Source organism: Podarcis erhardii (genome assembly GCF_964252035.2).
Source record: "Podarcis erhardii genome assembly, chromosome: 10".
Classification (NCBI taxonomy): domain Eukaryota; kingdom Metazoa; phylum Chordata; class Lepidosauria; order Squamata; family Lacertidae; genus Podarcis; species Podarcis erhardii.
In genome coordinates, this window is record NC_138500.1 from 69,150,438 (window position 1) to 69,175,016 (window position 24,579).

Sequence of the window (24,579 nt, forward strand, 5' to 3'; positions counted from 1 at the left end):
AACTTTTCCCTTTTCTTGCAAGGAATCCTATTCAGAATAAGGGAATTTCCCTTAATAAAAGGGAAACATTGACAGCTATGACTTCTGTGTAGGAGAAGTTGCAGGTTGCTTGTGCAGGCCATCATCAGAGCATAGCTGTCAACACAGATTTGAAAATAAGGGACCAGCAGCCTCGGAAATAAGGGACCAGCAGCCAAAATAAGGGATTTTCAGAGCACAGGCATGTTCAACTTCTGAGCCCCTCCGAGCCAAAGGCAGAAAGCCTAGCCAGCAGCCAAACAAAGCCTCAGGCGGTCGTTCCCACAGTGCAGCAACCCGGCAAAGGGGATGCAGCAAGGAAAACCACCGTCACCTCTCTGCTGGGAAGCGCTGAGCAAAGGCGAGTCCCCAGGCAATGCAGCCAATTTGATCAGCACAAGGCATGCAAGCTCCACCCCCCAGTCGTTCTTAGACTCCTTTTTGGGTGAGCAACGCAGCCAAGCAACACAGTTGGAGCCTCCCTCCTCCCTGGCCGGCAGGGAGGGAGGGAGAGGAGCTGCTTCCTTTAAAACCCGGGAAATTTAAGGGGCATCATCAATAAGGGACAGCAGCGGGACACGGCGCTGGGATAAGGGACTTTCCTGCCAAATAAGGGACGGTTGACAGCTATGCATCAGAGGAGGGTACTTAAGTTTGGATGAAAGCTTGGTTATACTGTTGCGTCAACAATCCAGCTTGAATCACAAGCCTGGCAAGGGGCTCCCGGCTACTTAGTCGCCCAAAGTGTCTCGCGTATTCTGTGCACCTTAGGAGCTCCCGTAAGTGTGTGCTTTGTCAATAAACCACCTTCGCCGCATCAAGCAGTTGGTCCCTTACCTTTCCCGCCCCGACCTGGCCACAGTGATCCATGCGACGGTCACCTCCAGGCTTGACTACTGTAATTCGCTCTACGCGGGGCTGCCCTTGAAGCTGTCCCAGAAACTCCAGTGGGTGCAGAATGCTGCAGCGAGGCTCCTCACGGGGTCTCTGCCATGGGAGCATATTCACCCAGTGCTTTTCCAGCTGCACTGGCTCCCAGTGGAGTACAGGGTCAGATTTAAGGTCCTGGTTTTGACCTTTAAAGCCCTTCACGGCCTAGGACCCTCGTACCTACGGGACCGCCTCTCCCAGTATGCCCCACGGAGAGCCTCAAGGTCCATAAATAGCAAACCCTCGTGGTCCTGGGCCCTAAGGAAGTTAGATTAGCCTCAACCAGAGCCAGGGCCTTTTCAAATCTGGCTCCGGCCTGGTGGAACGCTCTGCCTCATGAGACCAGGGCCCTGCAGGATCTGATTTCTTTCCGCAGGGCCTGTAAGACAGAGTTGTTCCGCCTGGCCTTTGGCTTGGAATCAATTTGATTCCCTCCCCCACTTTCTTTTTTCCTTTCTTCTCCTGTGATGAGGCTGCATTTTAATGTTTTAATGTTGTATTTTAATCTTGTTTTTTAAGTTGTATTTCAATCAACTTGTTTTTATTATTAGTTGTTAGCCGCCCTAACCCGGTCTTAGCCGGGGAGGGTGGGGTATAAATGAAATTTATTATTATTATTAATAAAGAATTAAATTATCAGCCATTTCTCCTCCTGGGGCAGGATGTACTCAGGACAGATACGCACTCACATTATACTTCCTTTAATACTGAAAATATATGGTGATTGGTGTCTAACCCACCCCCAGTAGAAGGCATTGATTGGGAGGCAGATTATGGTTTTGTTGTGGTTGTAGAGGCACACTATCTATTTGCAGAAGGTGACACAAATTTTGAAGTTTATTCCGTCTGGTGAAGTACACAGTTTTAATATTCGGGGAAGGCACAGATGGAGTGACTAATATATTTTTAATGGCATATTATGGAGTGAAGAATATTGTCTGCAGTATGAAGAAATGTAGCTGTAACATGTTTCTGCAGAGAGGTGCTACTCACTGTCTTCAGTGTAAAGGCTATTTACTCGTATCTTCTATGATGCACTTCAGTGCCTTCAGAGCAACAGGCAATATTCAGTTATCGTCCATTTAAGCAGTGTTGAGCAAGAGGAAATTATTTTCACGCTCCAAATGCTGGATCGTAATATTTCCATCTAGAATCAAAGTGGAGAATTGGGTATGGAATTTCTCACGGTGCGTTATATTACTGTGGAAAGAGGTTAAGAAGGAGTTGGAGATACGGGAGAGAATGAATCTCTACGTGTTAGGTAGAATTTCAGCCATTAAAATGAATATATTCCCCAGGATGCTGCTTTTATTCCAATCAATCCTAGTTGTAAATAATTTAAGCTGCATCAGAGGATGGGAAAAAATATCTCTAAGTTCATTTGGCAGGTGAAAAAGCTAATAATTAAACATAAAATTATGATAGATACAAAAGAAAGAGGAGACTTTGCCTTGCCACATTTGCAATTATATTATGAGGCAACTTGTTTTTGTTGGTTAAAAGAATGGATTGTATTGGGCAATGCAGACATTTTAGACTTAGAAAGGTTATGATTTAAAATTTGGATGGCATGCATGTCTTTGGTACTGGAAGGCTAAAAGCCATAAGAGTTTTATGAACCATGTTCTTAGGAATAATCTGTATAGAGTCTGGGAGAAATATAAAAATCTGCTGGAAAGAAAAACACCAATTACAATTAAGAGAGTTCATATGGATAGACTTTGGGGACTGCTGGATTTTATGGAGTGGGGGGGGGAGACTAAAATCAATAGAAAACTTTAGGAGTCAAGTTACGGATTGGTTGCAATATCACTAGATATACAACATGTTTAAATTAGATAGAAAGAATGGATTTCTGTACTAAAACTCACAATTTGAAAAAACTCTTACAAAATAAGGATAAACCTCTTTCTAAAATATATTATTTTTTATTAGAATGGGAAACAAAAGACGAGCTTGTTAAAGCTTCAATAACACATTGAGCAATAGATATAGGACACAATATGGATCTTAACCTCTGGGCGAAACTTTGGAAACGCGACCTGAAATTTACTTCATGTTATTCATTGAAAAAGAACTATTTGAAAATGATTTATAGATGGTATTTAATTCTGAGTAGGTCGGCTAAGACTTATAAAACAGAATCAGATATGTGCTGGAAGTGTAAAGAAGTAGTTGGAGACTTTTTTCACATGTGGTGGACATGTGAAAAGGTAAAGGTATATTGAGAAATGATTTATTTATGAATTGAAAAAAATGTTTAAAACTACTTTAAACAAAACACCAGGGTCTTTTTTGTTGGGAATAACCCAGACTGAAATTCCTAGGTGTCAGAAAAGGTTATTTGTGTATGCAACAACCAAGGCCCGTGTTCTGTTATCCCCCAAAGGGAAAGTGAGTGAAGTCCCAACTAAAGAGGTTTGGCAACGTAAGTTGACAGAATATGCAGAACTTGCAGATTTAACACCCAGAATAAGAGAGCAAGAAGAACATATATTTAAAGAGTGGAAAACATTTATTGAATATATGGAAAATAACTGTATACAGCTGAAAACACCGGCAGCACTAAGATAAATTCAACAGATTAAATAATTTTTGATGGATGTAAAAGTGGAAGACTGATTTGAATGGTTACAGTAAAATATGCAGGAAAGTATGATATGTAAAATGAACCATGACGGAGAAGAAGGGAGGTCACTGGATATCTTAAAGTTTGTAAAATGTTTATTTTGAAATGTAAAATTGGAAACTTGATAAAAATTATTATTATTATTTTTTAAGAGTTTTCTCAAGGTACCACTCTGAATCTTTTTGCATTTATGGCCATTTATTTTTCTGGACAAAAGCAAGCCCTGATGCATCACAACAAATTAAATCTTGTGGGAGCTTAGCGGACGAGGCTGTGCTGTTTTTACGAGAGACCTTTTAAAACGTGAATATGGAATTGTTTATTGAAGGAAACTTTTTTTTAAATGGCTCTAACAAAGAAACTTGGCATGTACAAGGTGCTAGTAACATGTACAATGGTTCAGCCAAAGATAAGGATGTTGCTGTTTTTCATTCTAGAACATTGATTGCAGTTGTGTGACATTTTAACATGTGTAAGACAAGGTAGTTTTTTAGTGGGATTTGCGTATGCATTACAACAGCTGCAAAACTGCAGGTCAGGTCAACATGCATCATGATTTGCACCTGCAAGGACGCTTCTGATTCATATTGCTGCATGGACATTTAAATTAAAATTGTTTTCATTTCCCATATACTGTGGCGAGGAACCTTTTCCATCCACTTTGAATTTGTGTAGGGTTTACTGCTTAGCCTTTTCTTCTCTCGAAGATGTCCCACAAGTCTAGGCATAGGCAAACGCGGCCCTCCAGATGTTTTGGGACTACAATTCCCATCATCCCTGACCACTGGTCCTGTTAAAGGTAAAGGGACCCCTGACCACTAGGTCCAGTCATGACCGACTCTGGGGTTGCGGCGCTCATCTCGCTTTATTGGCCGAGGGTACAGCTTCTGGGTCATGTGGCCAGCATGACTAAGCCGCTTCTGGCGAACCAGAGCAGCGCATGGAAACGCCATTTACCTTCTCGCCGGAGCGGTACCTATTTATCTACTTGCGCTTTGACGTGCTTTCAAAATGCTAGGTTGGCAGGAGCTGGGACCGAGCAACGGGAGCTCACCCCGTCGCGGGGATTCGAACCGCCGACCTTCTGATCGGCAAGTCCTAGGCTCTGTGGTTTAACCCACAGTGCCACCCGTGTCCCACTGGTCCTGTTAGCTAGGGATAAAATAGCGGTCAATTGCAAAGGTGATTTGGACATTTAAGCTGGCAGATTCTACCTGAGAAGCCCTTGCTATTCTATCATATGCGACAAATAATTTTTAGGAGAGTGATCGTGGTTTATTGTATCTGCAGTGCCTGGTGTTTTTATGGTTATTGTTGCTTTCCTTTTTGCTCCCTTTGTGAATGATGCCATGGCCTTTGGCTAGTGCAATAAAGTTTATGATGATGATGTTAGCTAGGGATCATGGGACTTGTAGTCCCAAAACATCTGGAGGGCCGAGTTTGCCTATGCCTGCACAAGGCAATGGATAAAGTAGTGCGGCTGGTTAAAACATCTCTTCTGTGAATGGATCCAGCCCACTTTTACTGTACTACCATTGGAACACTTACTTACAGTTCCTTTTCTTAGTGAAAAGCTAATAAATAAGTGCACAATTTTTGCTGTTGGGATATTCACATACTGATGAGCGGCTTTTCTTCCATTCCTTTCAGAATAAACCCTGGCAATGCATACTGATGTCAGGTTCTATGCAGGAAAATGCAACAGGAAACAATACATAGCAGATTTAATGTTTCTCATTATCGCTGCTGTTTGAATTTTCTAATAACATGTAAAAATGCTGTTGCTTTTATAGATTACCTTTCCCAAGGAATGGATCTCTCTGGAATAGAAGTAATTGAAAACGAACTGCTTTTTATGGCAAGAGCTCGGCTGGAGGTAGAAAACCAGGCTAAGCGGTTGCTGGAGCAAGGAATAGAGACTCAGGTAAAAATACATTTTGCTTTCTTTCAAAAGCAGATGAATAAAAGTTTGCTCTTTGAGTATGGTGAAATGGAACTCATTGAACAGGGGTTCACCAGTTCAGTTTGCTTACATTAGGTTGACTATATTGAATCATAACATGGGAACTGATTATTATGCTTTCAGACTGGAAACTGTGTGCCTATTGATGCCCCTTTGCTTCTAAGAGAATGACTGACAAGGGCTGGAGCACAGAAGCTTTTCTTAGCGCTGGTCTGATGTTTGGCATGTTGAGGGCTAGGAATTTTCTGTCTTTCCTCCACACTAGTCTTAAATCCACAGCAACATTGGTTACTTGTTGAATGGGAAAGATTGGGGCATACATGCTTGAGTCCAACCACCCTCCTGGTCTCCCTCCTAGTAGATAATTAATGTTTTAGAAAGAACCCTTTTAGAAAGACCATCTGTTGCCAAAACCAGAGTGCTGGTTTTGACCTACGAAGCCTTAAACAGCTCAGGACCGCAATATTTCAAGGCCCGCCTCTTTCCATATTAACCGATCTGGACCATGCAACCAACACCAGAGATCTTTCTTTGTGTGCCTTCTTCATGAGAGGTCCGGAGGGTGGCAACAGAAGAATAGGCCTTTTTCTTTCAGTGGCTCCCTGCTTGTGGAATGCTCTCTCCCCAAGAGGGCTTACCTAGGACCTTCATTGCATATCTTTAGGCGGCAGGCAAAAACATTTCTCTTCTCCTAGGCCCTAGGCTAATTAAACCATCTTATGGCCTTCTAAACTTTGTGTGGGGTTGTTGTTTTTGTTTATTACTATGGCGTTTTTGTTTGTTTTGGTTTGTTACTATGGCATTTTTGTATTTTTATATTGTAAACCACCCTATGGTACAAGGATGAAGGGCGGTATAGAAATCAACAACAACAACAGAATCTTCCCTGTTGACTGCCTTGCCATGTACTGCTGCTTTTATCATGGTGCCCATATAAATTCACAAGAGAACAGAAAACTTTTTATGAGATTTATATTTTGCTGCTTACTTAATTATGCTTACGTGTCAGAAAATGTCCTCTCACCCCTTGCTTTGCCTAACATCTTCCGCGATGAAGAGTTGTGGAGAGCTCAGCGGCGTAGCGTGGGTTGTCAGCACCCGGGGCAAGGCAAGTAATTTGCGCCCCTAACCCCTAACCTGCTGCCGCCGCCAGCTTCTTCTTACTGCTGCCTGGGCTGGGGTATTTACGGTAAGGTAGCCACGGTGGCGGGTCCGTGTCAGGTGATCTGAGGCGAGTTGCCGCTGGTGCTGCCACCCAAACGACGCCGCTTGCCCGGAGGAGGGCAGAGAGGCGAGGAAAATGCAACATGGCCCAGCAGCTGCAGCGGCGGCGGCAGGGCTGTGAGGAGGGGCTGCCTGGCGCGCCCTCCACGGCCCTGATGCGTGGGGACCGCGGCGAGTGCTGAGAGCCGCTGCCTGCCGGACGCCTTCAGCCCGGACGCGCGTACAGCTCGTCGGTTCCGCGAGACATGGGGCTCTGCTACAGCCTGCGCCCGAGGCTCTTTGGCAACTCCGGAGGCGTCGAGCGCGCCCCCCCCAGATGTTGCGCCCGGTGCGGCCGGGCCCCCTGCACCCCCCACGCTACGCCACTGGGAGAGCTCAAAGGTTTTTCACATTTTTTGTAACTCTTTGGTTGGTTGGACTTGGCTTTGTTTTTAAATTAATGCTTGAAATACAAGCTATTGAGTACAATACTTGCAAATGGCTTTTAAAGATCCCAGATAAGGCCTTCAGATGTTCTTCTATCAAATTTGTTTAATCTGCGAATGATTTCTTTATTTTTCAATAATTTTCTCTTAGCTTGTGATGTTTGCAGCTTATAAGGGATAATGATATTTGTATTTTAAAAAAAACAAAAAAAACATTTTAATTGAACTTTCTAGCTATATAAGACATGCACTGACTGTGGCTGATGGGACTTCTAGTTCAAAACATCTGAAGCCTACTAGGCTGGCAAGGGTGTATATAAAAACAGGGTAGGACAAAAAGGAGATCGATAAAATACACCAGTAACATTTGCATTCAAGGCTTAGGTTCTGGCTAATCAAATTGATGCTATATTTTTATACTACCTTTTATTAACCTTGCAGACGTGAAATATTTTCACCTTAAAACTTCTGAACCGCGCTGTGTTTCATGGCCCGCTCATTATTCTACAATCCCGGCAAGGGGTTGTACCACAAAATGTGTGTTAAACTTGCCCTCACATCATTAGCGATCAATATAATTGGACTCAAGCTCAGTTCAGACATATAAGGGCTGAGGTGAGCCAGAATAGCACTTGGCCTATTATCAATAAAGCACTTTTCTGTCCTTACAACATTATGGCTATTATACTCCATTCCCTTTGCTGTACAATAGAAGACTCTTAATTTGGGCCCACTGCTAAGCAGCTTATTGTCCTTCTAGAGAGAATGGGACACTTAATAAAGTCTAAAAAGACTTGGACTAAAATAGGTAGCAGTGCTGAATAAAGACTCAATGTGGCACTCATTAACATCCATCATTGCCACTTTCTTTATTTAAAAGATGGAGGGCTCAGAGCATTACACCTTTTAAACACCTGGTTAAGTGCCACTTAACTCCTTGACACCATCAGAAAGTTTGGCTATGGTTTGCTTGTTAAGCAGCTCTGTCTGAAACTTACTGTTATTTGCCTAACAATTCTCAATGGGATCCTTTTAATCAAATAGCTGGAGAAATTGTTTAGATAGGACCTATCTGGCAAAAATTTGTGAAGCCAGTTGTTTGGACCTGCTGGAAAGGGTGCTTGTTGCATTTTAGTCTTGCAAGCAAAGGACCGCGTTCCCCGTGACCTTTTCCTTCCAGAGACTCTTCTGCGCAAGAACAAGCACCGAAAAAGCCCCATGTGAAAAAACACTGTGCTGTAAGTTTTCATATCATAGGGAGCCACTTATGTGTAATTGTAGCTAATGAAATCTTCATGTATACCTTGTACTATACATTATTATTTGTTCACTAAATGAAATGGCAGAGAAAGAGAGAAGAAAATGTGCTGCATTTGGGCTTTATTAGATTCTGAAATGGCAGTCTCAGCTACAGCTCTAACTAAGCATAGGGAGAAAAGCTTAAGTTTTAAGATTATTACTTTTAAAGTCCTGTATGCTGGTCTTCCTCAAATGTTTTCAGGGTGAAATAGGCAGGCAACCCGTTTTGTCCTCTGAACCCAATGAAAGAGGTGAACCCGAGACTGCAAGTTTTATGGCTCAGCCGGCATTTGAACCCCAGTCTCCCTAATTAATATTGAGTTATGCCCACTACAGTAAACTGATTTTACTAAGAAATGGTATTCCCACATTCCAGAATAATGTTTTAAGTTTAGCCTCTAGGTACATGGTTCCTTTTTCAAAAAACAACCAACAGCAACTGTGGGATAATTAATCGTGCCTTGCGATTATTCTAAATGGCGTTTTTAACCTTCGTATTTCAAGGGGGGAAAGAACTGTGCAAACATTCATTCATGAAACAGTGCTGCAGTTGTAGACATGCTCCACTCGCTGTTTCCTTGCTTCTGGTGTCAAAAAAGAGAATAATCTGAGGAGCAGGCCTGCTCATTCCTTTCCATCAAATCAGAATCTGTATCCCTGTGGGGGGTACTGTGTATACGGCAGCAAGCATTGCACATTACAGTGCAAATGAGCTGGACTGCACACACAAACACGGACGAGCAGCTTTTGGGGAGTGTATGAACCATGCCCAGAGAGTTAAGCATTCTACACATAGCTTAAGTTGTATCCCAAAACATATGTGTGACCTGATCCTAGCCATATCTATTTGTAAAGCAATCTCGTTGGTTTCAGTTAGAATTCCCAGCAAGAAAGTATACTTTGGCCTCTGTCCGTACTCTTTGACAGAGGGATTTAATTGTGTTATTCATAGGACCTGATTAGATGTAAAATTTTGTTTGTTACTAGTTATAATCTGAAAATTGTAAAGCTCATTTTGAGGTTCCATCCTAATGAATCTGAGATGCTAAGTATGGGAGTTAAAAACCAGACTAACATTATGTACTGAAAATACATCTCTTTCCAAACTAGGGCTTAAAATAAACCACAGATTTCTCTGCAGTATAATCAGCTGATAGTGATATAACCTAGAATATCTTTTTAGTTTCCATAGGAACAGATGATAGAATGTTTGAGTCTAGGTTGAATAAATTGGGGGGGGGGGAATCCTTGCTTATCCATGTTTCTGTATTGTTGAAATCTAAAAAAAAAAAAAAAAAAGTGCCCTGTTTGCAGACCAGACAGAGGTCATGAATTTTAGCTTGGGGAGAACAGAGCTTCAAAAACTACAAATCATTTTCCTTTAGAAATTGCTTTTTAGTATTAACTTAGCACACATTACTTGTAGATCATCTGTGAAGGCTGGTGTAGATTTGGCTATACTGTCACATCAAACTGCATTTGAAACTCAATAAAACGCATGGTTCTGTGATACTTTATCGGAGGAATTTAATTAATTGAACGGTCATTATTTAGGTATTTTTAGGGAGAATCAAATAGATAAGGGGTGTTTAGGAAGGCCTTTATGATTGCCCTTTCTCAGTCTCTCCACATGCCTTTTCACTATCTGTAGCTCCATGAAGATTCTAGACTAAAATCAGAGCCCATGGTCTTTTAAACAGTTTCCAGTTATTTCTGAGGGAAGGGGAGAAAATGCTCCACATGTAAACCAACCAAAGGCATGCTTTGAATGCATATGATGCAGCAAACTTGTGAAAGCCAAGCAAGTTTGGATGTGGACATTGCTTAGATGAGAATCCTCATGTGTTGCCTTGCAGTTCCTGGAGGAAGGGCAGGTAACAAATTGAAGTAATACATAAAAAGTCCCCTGTTTTAACAGACCAAGGGTCTATTAAGTCCAGCATTCTACCTCCACCCCTGCCCTGCGGTAAAATTCACTCCCAAGATCCAATGGATTTCTGCAGGACTTTGGAATAATTCTTAGTTTTGTTTTGGTGTGTGCAGTAATGTAACTTAAAAACACAGCAACGGGGGAAATCTACTCCAGTACTCTTGAAGTAATATAAATATGAAACAGAGAATATATAATACAGGCAAAATAATAAGTGGTTATTTTCCATACCCTATTTTTGAGAATTTTCTGGGAATCCCAGTTCTTTTACGTTTTTGGTACTTTCCATTTCCCATTCATTTGAATTGGATAAATTTAACCCTTGACAGCTTAGGAAGTTTAAAAAATAAAAATTGAAATGGGGGTGAGCAATGTGATGAAACAATATAGGACAACTAACGCATAATGGTTGAGAAACATATAAAGTGTGAAGTGGTTTAGGTTGGCTAAGAAGTTTTATGAATATTTCAAGCAGCTGCTACAGTCGATAGCGACCACAGCTCATGAGAGTTAAAAACCTTTTAAGTATGATCAGCATTGTTTTATCGTAATTAGCTATACATTCCTGTGTGGATAATACGTATTACAAAAATATATATATTTAACTTTTAAAACTCAGAATACCACATTTTAATATATTTATACCACTGACATTTACTGCTAGTTCTTTCTAGTACTAGCATTTAAGAAGAGCAGTGATTTCTTATGTTTCTCTATAGCCACGTGTATTAAACTGCATCATGCAGCTCTAACAACCAAATATTATCAGTGATTAAAAGACAAAATGTGTTTGGTTCCATGAGTCACAGCAGGCTTCCTTAATGTCCACCTCTGCATAATCACCAGACAAGACTTAAAACCTTGTCTGGTTAAAATAAAATATGATCCCCCGTTAATAGCAATTGCATTACAATGAACCAGTTAAAAACCTTGTTAAATATCTGAATTATATATTCCCTAGAAGCAAATGGTGACAGGACGTTTCGGGCAGAAAAAGAGGAAGCTACCTGCAAGCATTAATAACCATGCCTTTTATTGGAAGATGCCAAGCTTAACAAACATTAACCTTTGTGCTCTTGAAAAATCTTTACTCACTTAAAAATTGGTTATACTTAAGGGGAAAGTAAATTGCCTACAGTAGTTATTAAATGAGACATGAGACAAGCGGGTGTTTATGGCTCTCCTTTAAGTATTGGGACTGTACTTCTTGGAAAATACGTTGTAAAAAAGCTGTGCCATAGAAGAAGAACCAAAGATAAAAATAGTTCCTGATATATATATTTTAGATTCTTTTCATTATTGCGTAGTTTAAAGACACTTTAGCCTTAGCTACACCCATTTGTGGGTGCCTCAACATTGTGAGGGTAACTCTACATCACTTAGAAACATGAAATTGGGTGTGTGCATCGCCCCAAATGCCCTTGTTGCTATAGAAGTATCAAAAGGTGTTTTGCATCTCACATTTGGAATGAGAAATGCACAGTTGTATCCCAGATTGGTTAAGGTATTTCTATACCAGCTAAAAAAAAGAAAATGAAAAAGACGGTATTCCATTATGGAGCAAACCCAACTTGTAGAAAATGGAATTTCCGAGAAATCACCACCCTGAGAATTTGTTAGCTGCCTCTGGGCTAGAAAACATACCAACTCTGAATGTGTTCTCTCAGCCATGGGGCCAGCCATTGAGCCAGGTGCAGGTGGAAGGCTTTGGTGCTTATAGCGTCAGATGTGTGTGGCATGCCTGTGAAAAGACCCTTTTAAATAAATTTCCATGCAGTGGTGTCTCGAGGCTTCCTGAAGACAAATTAGGAATCATCATCATCATCATATTTATTTATTCCCTGCCTTTCCCCCTGATGGCACTCAAGGCTAAACCACTAATGATTTTAAAAATCCACCATGAAAATACAATTAAATATTGATAGGGTTATTATTATTCATTAAATTTATATACTGCCCTTCATATATAGATTTCAGGGCATAAAAGTACAAGATTAAAACACAAAATACATAATAAAAACAAAAACAAACCAATAACCCCCCCCTTCCCCATACCATATACATATATGAAAACCTATTTAAAACATACCAAAATTACAATACAGTATGGCAGCACCCTTTCATTAAAAGCAGTCAGTTTCCAAAAGCCTGTTGGAACAAGAAGGTTTTCATCTGCCTAAGGAAGGACAACAAGGTGGGAGCCAATCTAGCTTCTCCAGGAAGGGAGTTCCAGAGTTTGGGAGCAGCCACTGAGAAGGCCCTCTCCTGCGTCTCTACCAAGCATGCCTATGAGGGTGGCAGGACTAAGAGAAGGGTCTTCCCCGAAGATATCAAAACCCGAGCAGATTTGTTTCAGCCACTATAGTCTTTCATATAGCTTGGACCTAAGCAGAGGATATTTTCCATTAGATGAGCTGTATTTATTTTTTGTAATGCAAAACTCTGAAAGTGTGCAGACTTTCATATCAGCTTACAGCATTGTCTAGTTCATGGGTAGGCAAACTAAAGCCCGGGGGCTGGATCCAGCCCAATCGCCTTCTAAATCCGTCCCGCAGATGGTCCGGAAGTCAACATGTTTTTACATGAGTAGAATGTGTCCTTTTATTTAAAATGCACCTCTGGGTTATTTGTGGGGCATAGGAATGTGTTTATTTTTTATTTTTTCAAAATATAGTCCGGCCCCCCACAAGGTCTGAGGGACGGACAGTGGAAAAGATTGCTGACCCCTGGTCTAGCTCAACATTTTGGCATGAAAATAGGGACTTTTAGTCTAAAGTAATTCCCCCAAGACCCCCTGGGGTTGCACCCGTCGCTTTCTTCCTAGTGACAGTGATATCGTCATGCGGCAATGCATCCGTTACGTTGCCAGAACTGGTTATGTGACGGTACCCCTGTTGCTAGGAAGAAAAGATTGATTTGAAGTGAGCAAATGCCACTGGAACAGTGAATCATAGAATCATAGAGTTGGAAGAGACCACAAGGGCCATCGAGTCCAACCCCCTGCCAAGCAGGAAACACCATCAGAGCACTCCTGACATATGGTTGTCAAGCCTCTGCTTAAAGACCTCCAAAGAAGGAGACTCCACCACACTCCTTGGCAGCAAATTCCACTGTCGAACAGCTCTTACTGTCAGGAAGTTCTTCCTAATGTTTAGGTGGAATCTTCTTTCTTGTAGTTTGGATCCATTGCTCCGTGTCCGCTTCTCTGGAGCAGCAGAAAACAACCTTTCTCCCTCCTCTATGTGACATCCTTTTATATATTTGAACATGGCTGTCATATCACCCCTTAACCTCCTCTTCTCCAGGCTAAACATGCCCAGCTCCCTTAGCCGTTCCTCATAAGGCATCGTTTCCAGGCTAAGAGCAGGCTGTCTGAATGACAGGTGGAGGGGCATGGGTTGTTCAGGGAGCTTCTCTCTGCAGTTGCAATGTCCACCATGGAAAAAAACCCAGCTTCTCTCCAGGTTGCCGAAGAGGGGAGAAAAGCAGTTTGCAACCTACCCTTCCCTATTTTGGCTCAGCTCTAGAGAAAACATAGTTTGAAGCACTCTTATTTTGGGAGTAAGTTGTCCATACTCATTGCTAAAATTCCTGGTGAGTCAGACTCTGCCTCTGGCTATGCTGTCTGCTAAGCTTCATAGCCTTTGGTGCAAAAGATCTTTTGAGTTTCAACTGTGAACCATCTGAAAGGGAAATCCTTAAGGTGATCATCTTTGAAGATGTGAGGCTGACTTCACTTTAATTACTGAAGCTGTGAAGCATGCCAGGTGTTACTTACCAGTACCAGGCTTCTCCAGCTCATCAGCTTAAATAAAGGTAAAGGGACCCCTGACCATTAGGTCCAGTCGTGGCCGACTCTGGGGTTGCGGTGCTCATCTCACTTTATTGGCCGAGGGAGCCAGCATACAGCTTCCAGGTCATGTGGCCAGCATGACTAAGCCGCTTCTGGCGAACCAGAGCAGCACACGGAAACACTGTTTACCTTCCTGCCGGAGCGGTACCTATTTATCTACTTGGACTTCGACGTGCTTTTGAACTGCTAGGTTGGCAGGAGCAGGGACTGAGCAATGGGAGCTCACCCCGTCGTGGGGATTCGAACCGCCAACCTTCTGATCAGCAAGTCCTAGGCTCTGTGGTTTAACCCACAGTGCCAGCCGCGTCCCTCTCAACAGCTTACCTTCTAAATAATCTTGGGTGTGAGAAAGGGGTGCCCCATATATTTGGTTTTGCACAAGAGCGCTTCAGCTTCCTGGCACTCTGATTCTTCAGTTGCTTTTCTCTCAGCTGCTGCTGTCCAAGTTTTGCCTTGGGCCTCTTTGAAAAATGGTAGCAAATCTTTTTGATGTTTGGGTTATAACTGGCAGCTTCCTAGCAAGATGAGGATGGTGGGAAGTCTTATTGGGCCCTGGGGGGCCATAAATGAGAAAGAGCTTTCTCCCCCTCCTTGGTTTTATTGTTTCTGTTACTTTGGAGGTATTGAGTCATGCAGGTAATGAACATGATGGGATGGAAATGTCCCTGCCATATTGGTCACGGGGTGGGAGAGATGGAATTGGGGGGTGTAACAACCTGGGTAAGAGGAAGATTGATTATGCCTTTTGGGCCTTCATTGAGTTTCCTGCCGGGGCTAATCTTGAGTGCTTTGTTGTTGTTTAGTCATTTAGTTGTGTCTGACTCTTTGTGACCCCATGGACCAGAGCACGCCAGGCACTCCTGTCTTCCACTGCCTCCCGCAGTTTGGTCAGACTCATCTTCATAGCTTCGAGAACACTGTCCAACCATCTCATCCTCTGTGGTCCCCTTCTCCCTGTGCCCTCCATCTTTCCCAGCATCAGGGTCTTTTCCAGGGAGTCTTCTCTTCTCATGAGGTGGCCAAAGTATTGGAGCCTCAGCTTCAGGATCTGTCCTTCCAGTGAGCACTCAGGGCTGATCTTGAGTGCTAGATCAGTTTTAAAAATCTCCCTTATCCATGATTTGATTGTCAGTGAGGGAGCTGGTCTGATATGTATTACTGGAACCTGGATGGGTGGTATCAGGCTTTTCCAACTATGCTGTCCTGGATACCAGTCAATAATAGCATAGACTTGAGGGTCAGGGAGGGGGCTGCTATGGACTACAGGAAGTCCCTCTTCAGGCTTCCTGTCCATTTGAGTGCCGGTGCTGTGCGCTGGCAGGAGTGCTGGGAAGCAAAGTTCACTCCATCGGCTCTGCTGTGAAAGGCCAGCCTCCCCCCCAACTGTCATCTGGGGCAGCTATTCCATCAGATGTAGCCCTGAGCCACCAACTGCTGATTCCTAATCCAAGATGCCAACAGTTTTTGCATTGCTGGGGGATTTTTTTAATTGATTCATGTAGCCAGAGGGGTCTGTTAATCCTAAGAGTTTTGTGAAAGGTGGCAAATGTTTCAAGATATGGTATGGAATTTACTTTACCGAGTACAGATTGCAGTGCCCGTGGCAGAACTGGCATTGGTTAACCACAGCTGCCCATAAGAGGGGATTCACATTGAGCTGGTAGGCTTTTTGTGTTCCCTTACATTGGGGGAAAGAAATCACTCTTTCAGACATCGGATGCAGTAGATTGACAGCATCCTGGCACTGACTTGTCATTGCATACTGTTCTCTGCTTCCCCCCGATCTGTTCTGACTTTGCGCTTAAAAACATCTGTCAGAAGAAAAACATTATTTGGCATGGGCCCATCAACTGTTTGTCCACGTATTCCCTGGACATGAAAAATGTATTACCACTTCAGATCCCTCATTGCTATATATTCCAAGCATGTCTCCAAATCAGATAAATGCTGCCACAACTGAAATCTTAAAAATTGTGGGATTGGAGAAATTGGGCTTTCTTACAGAGGGGCTCAGAAATTATAACTCTGTGCTCTGATCAGTGGGGGGCTGGGGATTCTTTCAATTGCTGTAGGTCTGTTGTTGTTTAGTCGTGTCCGACTCTTCATGACCCCATGGACCAGAGCATGCCAGGCACTCCTGTCTTCCACTACCTCCTGCAGTTTGGTCAAACTCATGTTCGTCCTTCGAGAACACTGTCCAACCATCTCGTCCTCTGTCGTCCCCTTCTCCTTGTGCCCTCAGACTTTCCCAACATCAGGGTCTTTTCCAGGGAGTCTTCTCTTCTCATGAGGTGGCCAAAGTATTGGAGCCTCATCTTCAGGATCTGTCCTTCCAGTGAGCACTCAGGGCTGATTTCCTTCAGAATGGATAGGTTTGATCTTCTTGCAGCCTATGGGACTCTCAAGAGTCTCCTCCAGCACCAAAATTCAAAAGCATCAATTCTTCGGCGATCAGCTTTCTTTATGGTCCAGCTCTCACTTCCATACATCACTACTGGGAAAACCATAGCTTATATGGACCTTTGTCAGCAAGGTGATGTCTCTGCTTTTTAAGATGCTGTCTAGGTTAGAGTCAGGTAATGGGAGGAGGGCAGATCTCATCTCCCTACTTGCTTGTTTTGTTTGTTTCATCACTTCATATACCTAACATTGTGGTTTCTAAATAAAGTACAATGACGTTGCAAAAAAATGAAAACATTAAATTAAATTAACGTAACATCAGAAAAGCTTGCTCTAAATGCCTGCTAAAATAAGTGTCTTCGCTGAACACCTGAAACTCAACAGGAAGTGGGCATCTTCTGGAACAGGCCCATTAACAACCATGATGCGCCAGACAATTTTAATCAAGCCTTGGGTTCATTTCCCAGTGACTTCAGAAATTATAACCATAAGCATATTATATGATGGATGTCAGGGTATTCCATGAAATGGTCCACTATGTCGGGGTGGCCAACTCCCAAGAGACTGCGATCTACTCACAGAGTTAAAAACCAGCAGTGATCTACCCCCTTTTTGGAGGTTCAGGCCAAAGTTGTTGAGTTTTTTTTTAGGAAGGAGGAAGGCCCATTTCTTAGGGATCCGAGCCAAAGTTGTTAGGCTTTTGTTAGGGAGGAGGAAGGTCCATTTTTTAGGGGTTCAGGTCATACTTATCGTGCTGTTTTTTGTGGGGTGCAAGGCTAAAATATTGAGCTTTTTTAGGGGAGCCAAAGTTGTTGAGCTTCAGTGATCTACCAGTAGATCTACCTGTTGGACATGCCTGCACTATGTGATACCAATTTTATCCTATGCGTCACAAAGAGAATCTTCTAAGCCGAAATCAGGTATGATGGTTTGGAAGTAGTTTCTGGTTCAGAGGACGCAAGCAAACCATTATTTTTCATTTGGATATAGCAGCGAATTTTGCCAAGTGCTAAACAAGAAACTAAGAAGGAGGCCACATGCACATACAAGGACAATAAAGGGATGACTGTAGCTTATTTCCAAATGATGGTTCAGAAGATTGTCTGACGTGAACATACTTACCTTAGAATTTACACCCTTCTGTGTTCCATTACGTAAATCTCTCACTGAGTTATCAAAAGCAACAGTTTCTTGTAGCACCCTATACAGAGTAAAAATTCATAAAGTTATAAGCTGATCGATCGGTCATCCTTTTCCTATTCTCCACCATGTACACTGAAGAACATCCCAGGTAATAATCTCTAAAAACATTAAACAAAGACCTAAAACCATGGGGGGGGGAGTGTGTGTGTGTGTGAGAGAGAGAGATATTATACAGTTAAAAGCCAGTTTGTATTCTATTTAATACAACAAATACCACAGGTACTGATATAAATAAAATAAAATTGTAAGTAAGCAAAATTGAAGACTTGGTGATTTAAAAGAGAGATAAAAAGTCTATGTAGATATAGTAGTTAAGAACAACAGCCATGTTTTGTAGGCTGTTGAGCAAAATTTTGCAACTAGTGCTGTAATCTCTGGTTTTCAATCTTCTAGAACTTTGGACATTCTTCTAAACCATGGGTAGGCAAACTAAGGCCCGGGGGCCGGATCCGGCCCAATCGCCTTCTACAGTGGTGCCTCGCAAGACAAAAAGAATCCGTTCCGCGATTCTCTTCGTCTAGTGGTTTTTTCGTCTTGCGAAGCAAGCCCATTGACGGACTAGCGGATTAGCGCTATTAGCGGATTAGCGGATAAGCGGCTTAGCACCTTAGAAAAAGGGGGGGGAAGGGAAAAAAACCCGCAGGATTTTTTTCGTCTTGTGGGGGCACCACTGTCAATCCAGCCCGCGGACAGTCTGGGAATCAGCGTGTTTTTACATGAGTAGAATGTGCCCTTTTATTTAAAATGCATCTCTGGGTTATTTGTGGGGCATAGGAATTATTTTTTGGGTTTTTTTCCCTTTCAAAATATAATCTGGCCCCCCAGAAGGTCTGAGGTACAATGGACCGCCCCCTGCTGAAAAAGTTTGCTGACCCCTGTTCAAATCAATGGGGCAAATTATTAATAGAAACCGCATCTCTTTTCCTCTTTTAATCTAGTAGCCATCTAATAAAGTGAAACAAATATACAGTGGTGCCCCGCAAGACGAATGCCTCGCAAGACGGAAAACTCGCTAGACGAAAGAGTTTTCCGTTTTGGAGGTGCTTCGCAAAACGAATTTCCTATGGGCTTGCTTCGCAAGACGAAAATGTCTTGCGAGTTCCTGCGGGTTTTTTCCCCCCTCCCCCCCCCCTTTTTCTAAGCCGCTAAGCCGCTTATCCGATAAGCCGCTAATAGCCGCTAATCCGCTAAGCCGTCAATGGGCTTGCTTCGCAAGACGAAGAAACCGCTAGACGAAGATACTCGCGGAACGGATTCTTTTCATCTTGCGAGGCAGCACTGTATCTGAGTTCCTCTACAAAGATGCACATGTTTGACGGCCAAATATTTCTGTGAGTGTTAGCCTTAAATGTTCAGTTCGCACTGATTGGATTCTAAACATTGTCTTAAGTAGTGTTCTGATCATTCGCAAATGTATGAACTATTCCATATTTAGAAAGGTGAAGCCCTTGGGGGGGGGGAAGGCTGGGGAATTTTCAGGTCCCCCTCCGCTGCCCTTACAACCCTTCTCTATCCTCATCTATGTTAGATAGATGTCTGTCCTTATCTATCTTTAAATTACTCCAAATTCCTTTAAAGTCACAGGCTTCAGTGAATGCTTTTCTGGGTTTGCGATGTTCTACTAGAGTCTTAGGGACGCAGGTGGCGCTGTGGGTTAAACCACAGAGCCTAGGACTTGCTGATCGAAAGGTCGGCGGTTCGAATCCCCGCGACGGGGTGAGCTCCCGTTGTTCGGTCCCAGCTCCTCCCACCTAGCAGTTCGAAAGCACCTTAAAGTGCGAGTAGATAAATAGGGACCGCTCTCCAGCGGGAAGGTAAACGGTGTTTCCGTGTGCTGCGCTGGTGCTGGCTCGCCAGCCGCAGCTTAGTCACGCTGGCCACGTGACCCGGAAGCTGTCTTCGGACAAGCGCCGGCTCCCGGCCTCTTGAGCGAGATGAGCGCGCAACCCCAGAGTCGGTCACGACTGGACCTGTTGGTCAGGGGTACCTTTACCTTTACTAGAGTATTAAAACCCATGGGGGAAATCTGGGACTTGGAAATTACTCGAGTTCTTTATAAGTTGCAATAGGAGAGGAGTGGACTGCATGTGAACAGCTCGCCCTGGCATTTTTGGAAATAATTTCCCCCTGTTTCCCTGCTGATTTTTCGGTGCTTCTGTAGCCACACGCCCCAATTAGGTTTTTCTGTTGTCGTTGCTACAAGTTACATTTTTAAAATAGAAATGGAGAAGGCGAAAGTAGCGACTGTTGCAAGCAAGTACCACAGAAACCTGTCACGACAACAGCATTTCAAATGAAAGAGAATCATGAGCTGTTTAAAAAGTAATGTTGCATGCCAGATTTTCAGCATCTACTCTGACAGTGGAGCTAGGGGAGGAGGACTGGGATAGCAGATACTCAGTGAGTACAGTACTGGATCTCACCCCTCCCTCTTTTTCAGCATAATTAAACAAAGAATTTGGGATTCTGTTTTAACTATGTTAAATTGTCCATATGGCATGTTACAAGTTGGACTTAAATAACTCACTCGGGGGAAACAGGTCAATGACAGCACTATAACTTGTGCCCCCGAGGGCTAGAGAGCCATGAGTTCAGTACTGGAATTAATCTTCAGTGCATTTCTGTGATCTTTCCAGTGTGTTTTACTGGCTCATATACAAAGCATAGAAAATCCAACACGTAGAAAAATGGTGTTCACAAATGTCTGAAAATGCTTTCACGCTCAGCTTCTCTCAAAGCCATAATCTCCCATATAGTCTTAAGAGCCCAGGTTGTACTATCATAATGCACAAAAGGGTTCGTGATCTAGGCATCTTACAAAAGTTATGGCATTTCCCAAACTACCAGTCTTATGAGCAACTGTTGGGGTTCTTAAGGGGTGGCAGGCCACCAAAATTCCTTTCTGGAGCTAGATATTACCTCTTGGCAGTGATGGCCAAGTGATGGTTTTGGGATTACAATTTCCATCATCCCTGACCACTGGTCCTGTTAGCTAGGGATGATGTAGGGAGTTGTAGTCCCAAAACAGCTGGAGGGCCAAGTTTGGCCATCCTGTCATAAGGTATATGAATGAAACAAGAATATCTATTGGAGCTTAGGGTGCATAATTCCCAACTACCCAATCTGGCTGACTTTGTGGGGCCTAAAACCCGTTCTGACCATCCCAGAAAAAGTGTTTAAAATGGGTCACTTAAATACATCATAAGGCATGTGGTTAAAACTGTTACTACTTAACAGGGGCCATCCTCCTACATGTTGAGTTGTTTAATCTGACTGCTTTATGTGCGAGCAAATCCAGGGATGAGGAACCTTTGGCCTACAGACTCGTCTTGGCCAATTGGGGGGTCCGATTTTCCCCATATCATGCTCGCCTGCCCATCAGCTCATGCAACCACACTTGGATCATGTAGCCAATGTAGCAGGATTGGTCTTGGAGATGTAAGAGAGCTTTCTGCAGAGAACTTTGTCTCACAACAATACCCAATGCTGAGCAGGACCCCTGATTATTATTTTTTTAGTAAGACATTTTTGGGAACAGTTTATTAAAGCAACCAAGATGAAATAAGCTGAACACTTCTGGAAATAAAGTGATGCAAGACAAGCCAGCAGTTTGCTACCCTTCCCTTCAGGAACACCCCCCTTCAGACAAATGCTTTTTTCTTCCTTTCCTTAGCCCTCGCCTCAAGGACTAAACCAAGAGGTTGGAGAAAGTGGGAACCAAAAGTAGTTTCAGACACAGATAAAAAGGCACAAACATTTTAAGGATAAACTGGAAGAGGTTCTCGGGAGAAGCTAGAGGTGTTCTTCAGCCACTCAGAACCATCCTCACCAACTCTTCATAGTTAATGCAGCCATTGCTGTCTTCATGGCCGGCCACAAGTATCTCTACTTCTTCCTCGGTCATCTTCTCCCCATGGGTGACAAGCACATGGCGTATCTCTGCTCCCATGACCGTCCCGTTGCCCTCCTTGTCGAAGACCCTCAGCCCCTCCACATAATCCTCAAAGCAGCCTTGATCCTTGTTCTTGGCAGTGGTCTGCATCATGGGCAGGAACTGCTCAAAGCTCAGTGTCTTTGCATTCATTTCATCACTCTTGGGGTTCCCCAGAACTTTCATGACTTCAGCATTGGTAGGATTCTGGCCCAGGGCTCTCATGACATTGCTACACTGTACAGGATCTTCCCATCTCCAGTTCTGTCAAAGAGCTGGAAAGCCTCCTTGAACTCAGCGGTCTGGTCTTCCGAGAAGTCACACATGATTCCGGCTGCTCTCAGTTCCTCTCGCCTGGCGTGAGCAGGACCCCTGATACGATGTGAGGGTGCTGCTGCGCAGCCTAGGTACATGTGAGAGCGCTCTTGCACCTAAACCTGCTCCGTTTGGCCGCACATGTAGCAGTCAGCAGTGCACTGCTAACTAGAAGGGTATTTTTTCCTTCAGAAGGAAGAAGGAGCAGAAATGTTCTCTTTAGCAGCACCTTGCTATCTTCTACTTGCTTTGAGGTCCCAACTAAAGGACTTCAAAGCACCAAATCTCCAATGTCCCTGGTGGGAGATCCCATGCACCCTGGAAGGTTCCCCATCTTTGATTTATCCTCACCATTTAAGCAATCAGAAGTTTTGAAATATGTAAATACTTCAGCAAACTATTAAAATACAGCTCCTAGAATTCCTGCCAAAATAGAAAAATGTAAATTTCCCACCAGAAGGCAAGCCAGGGAGCCCTCCACATGAAAGAAAGCCTAGTCCAGTTGTGGGGAACCTATGGCCCTGCAGATGTTGATGGACTCCGGCTCCTATCTTCCCCAGCCAACGGTCAAGGATGAAGAGAATTGAAGTTTAGCAACGTCTGCAGGGCCACATGTTCCCCATCCTTGCCTTAGTCCTTCATGGTGGTAGAGCAGAGGTCAGCAGCCTAAGCCCCATGGCCAGTTCTGTGGATTGGCGTAGGGATTCTGTGGGGTTTTTTCCGGGCGCAGGCACCATTTTTCCCCTGCCGACATTTCCCCCCCCCCACCTCAGTGGAACCTCCTCCCTCCTCCTGGTGCAGCAAATCACCGGCCAATTGCCCTGGCCAATGGGCGAGCAGAGGCTGCGCGCAGTGGAGAGGAGGAAGGGGACTGGGCTGAGCTGGCCAAACACATTCCAGCAGCCCCTCATTGGAGCAAGCTGTTTGCTGCCACTGCTCGTGCCGCCACAGTTCCTGTGCCTGCCCTTGCAAGCAGCAGAGGCTGTCAGCAGCGGCGGAGGAACGAGCAGCCCGAAAGTAGCCCTTTTGGGCTGCTGTTCCTCCGCCACCACTTCTGCTGCTGCCGTCGGTGGAGGAGGAGGAGGAACGAGCAGCCCAAAAGCAGCCCTTTCGGCCCACCAGGAGGTTTGTGGTGTGGTGAACCAGCCCACCCCCCAAAAAGCTTGCCGACCCCTGTGGTAGAGGGACAGGGCCCCAGGAGATAACCTCCATGTTTACATGGACTTGTATAGGAGGAGACAGCTCTTAAGATACTTTACCAAAACCTGTAGTTCAAGCTGTATACCATTTGTTCTATGTTTTCATCCCACCCAAATAAATAAAACAGAAATAAATAAGACCAGCTCCTACACCCCAGTTTGAGTGGGAATGTCATCTTGTGTGGCACAGTGAATTGAGAACAATCACGGAGTCAAGTGTCGGCCTTCAGCTAAACTGTAAAAGGGCATTTTCATTTCCTTTCATGAATTGATAAGGCCATTTTGCCCTATGTATGTTGGTTAGTGTAATCCAAATGAACAATGAGGATTTCATTTGTTTTCCAGTGTTTTTCGTTTCTTCTCAGGCTAGTGAGATTCTCCATCCTATTACTCCTAAGCCTTTATGTCACTTTTTCAACAAAAATGGAGAGGCATGGTTTGTATGTCTGTGTAGTAGGTGTCTGTGACTCATAAATTCAAATTTAGAACTAAAGGTTTAGGGAGTGGATAATGGGGCATTTGCAAATACTGGTCTGTTCTTTTCCATGCTACTTAGCAAATACCTCTTCGTGCTTCAGTATTCATGTGTAAGAATTCATTGTTCCCAAAACTCCTTCCATTCCCCCCACTCTACTTTTGTGATACCTTCCTTTCCTCCCCCACCTGCAAAATAGGTAAGTCTCTCTAGTTTAATCATAACAACATTCATATGTGTTTGTGATTAAAAATAACAGACAAATCACTGGTTTTTAAAAATATTTGTTTTAACTATTTATAGTAACTTTTAAAAAACTTTTTATTCAATTTAGCAGTTGATTTTCTTGGAGAACTTGTTGGGAAATGCTTGCATATATATTCCATGTCCTAGTCTTGCCCAGATTTGCTTTCCTTTTTGCCCAGGGGTTAATCTGCACTGCCCCGGGCACACTGCCTGAAAAATGTTAAGAATGAGAGAGCTTCCCGAAGAAATATTGGCTTACAGTCTGCTTTAGAGATATTGCTTTAGAGAGTATTAAAAGTAGGATCCCTTTCTGATCTAAAAGCTACACAAAGCCTTTCCTGACATGAGCAGTGTCTATTTATAGACAGATGAACAAACATATTTTTTCAGCTTATTCATGAAGGCAAGTTTGTGTAATCATCTTAGCATTACATGAAATACAAATATGCAGCTGGATGTTCAATGAAATGAGATTTTTATTAACACTCCTCACCCCAATTCCAAAGAGAAATATAATTAGTAACTCTCTTAGCATCCCA

General features: G+C 43.4%; 1 protein-coding gene and 1 pseudogene across 4 annotated transcripts in view; one reads left to right on the forward strand and one right to left on the reverse strand.

Annotated features, from left to right (window-relative positions):
- Positions 1-24,579, forward strand: part of COG5 (component of oligomeric golgi complex 5) — a 166,378-nt gene that overhangs the window by 73,032 nt on the left and 68,767 nt on the right. For all 3 annotated transcript variants that reach the window (XM_081878475.1, XM_081878476.1, XM_081878477.1), the window contains exon 7: positions 5,371-5,501. In XM_081878475.1, coding sequence (XP_081734601.1) covers positions 5,371-5,501 — 131 coding nt within the window. The remainder of the gene's footprint in view (positions 1-5,370; positions 5,502-24,579) is intronic.
- LOC309351288 (myosin light polypeptide 6 pseudogene) lies at positions 21,378-22,233 on the reverse strand (annotated as a pseudogene). The gene has a single exon. The product of its transcript is annotated as a myosin light polypeptide 6 pseudogene (transcript).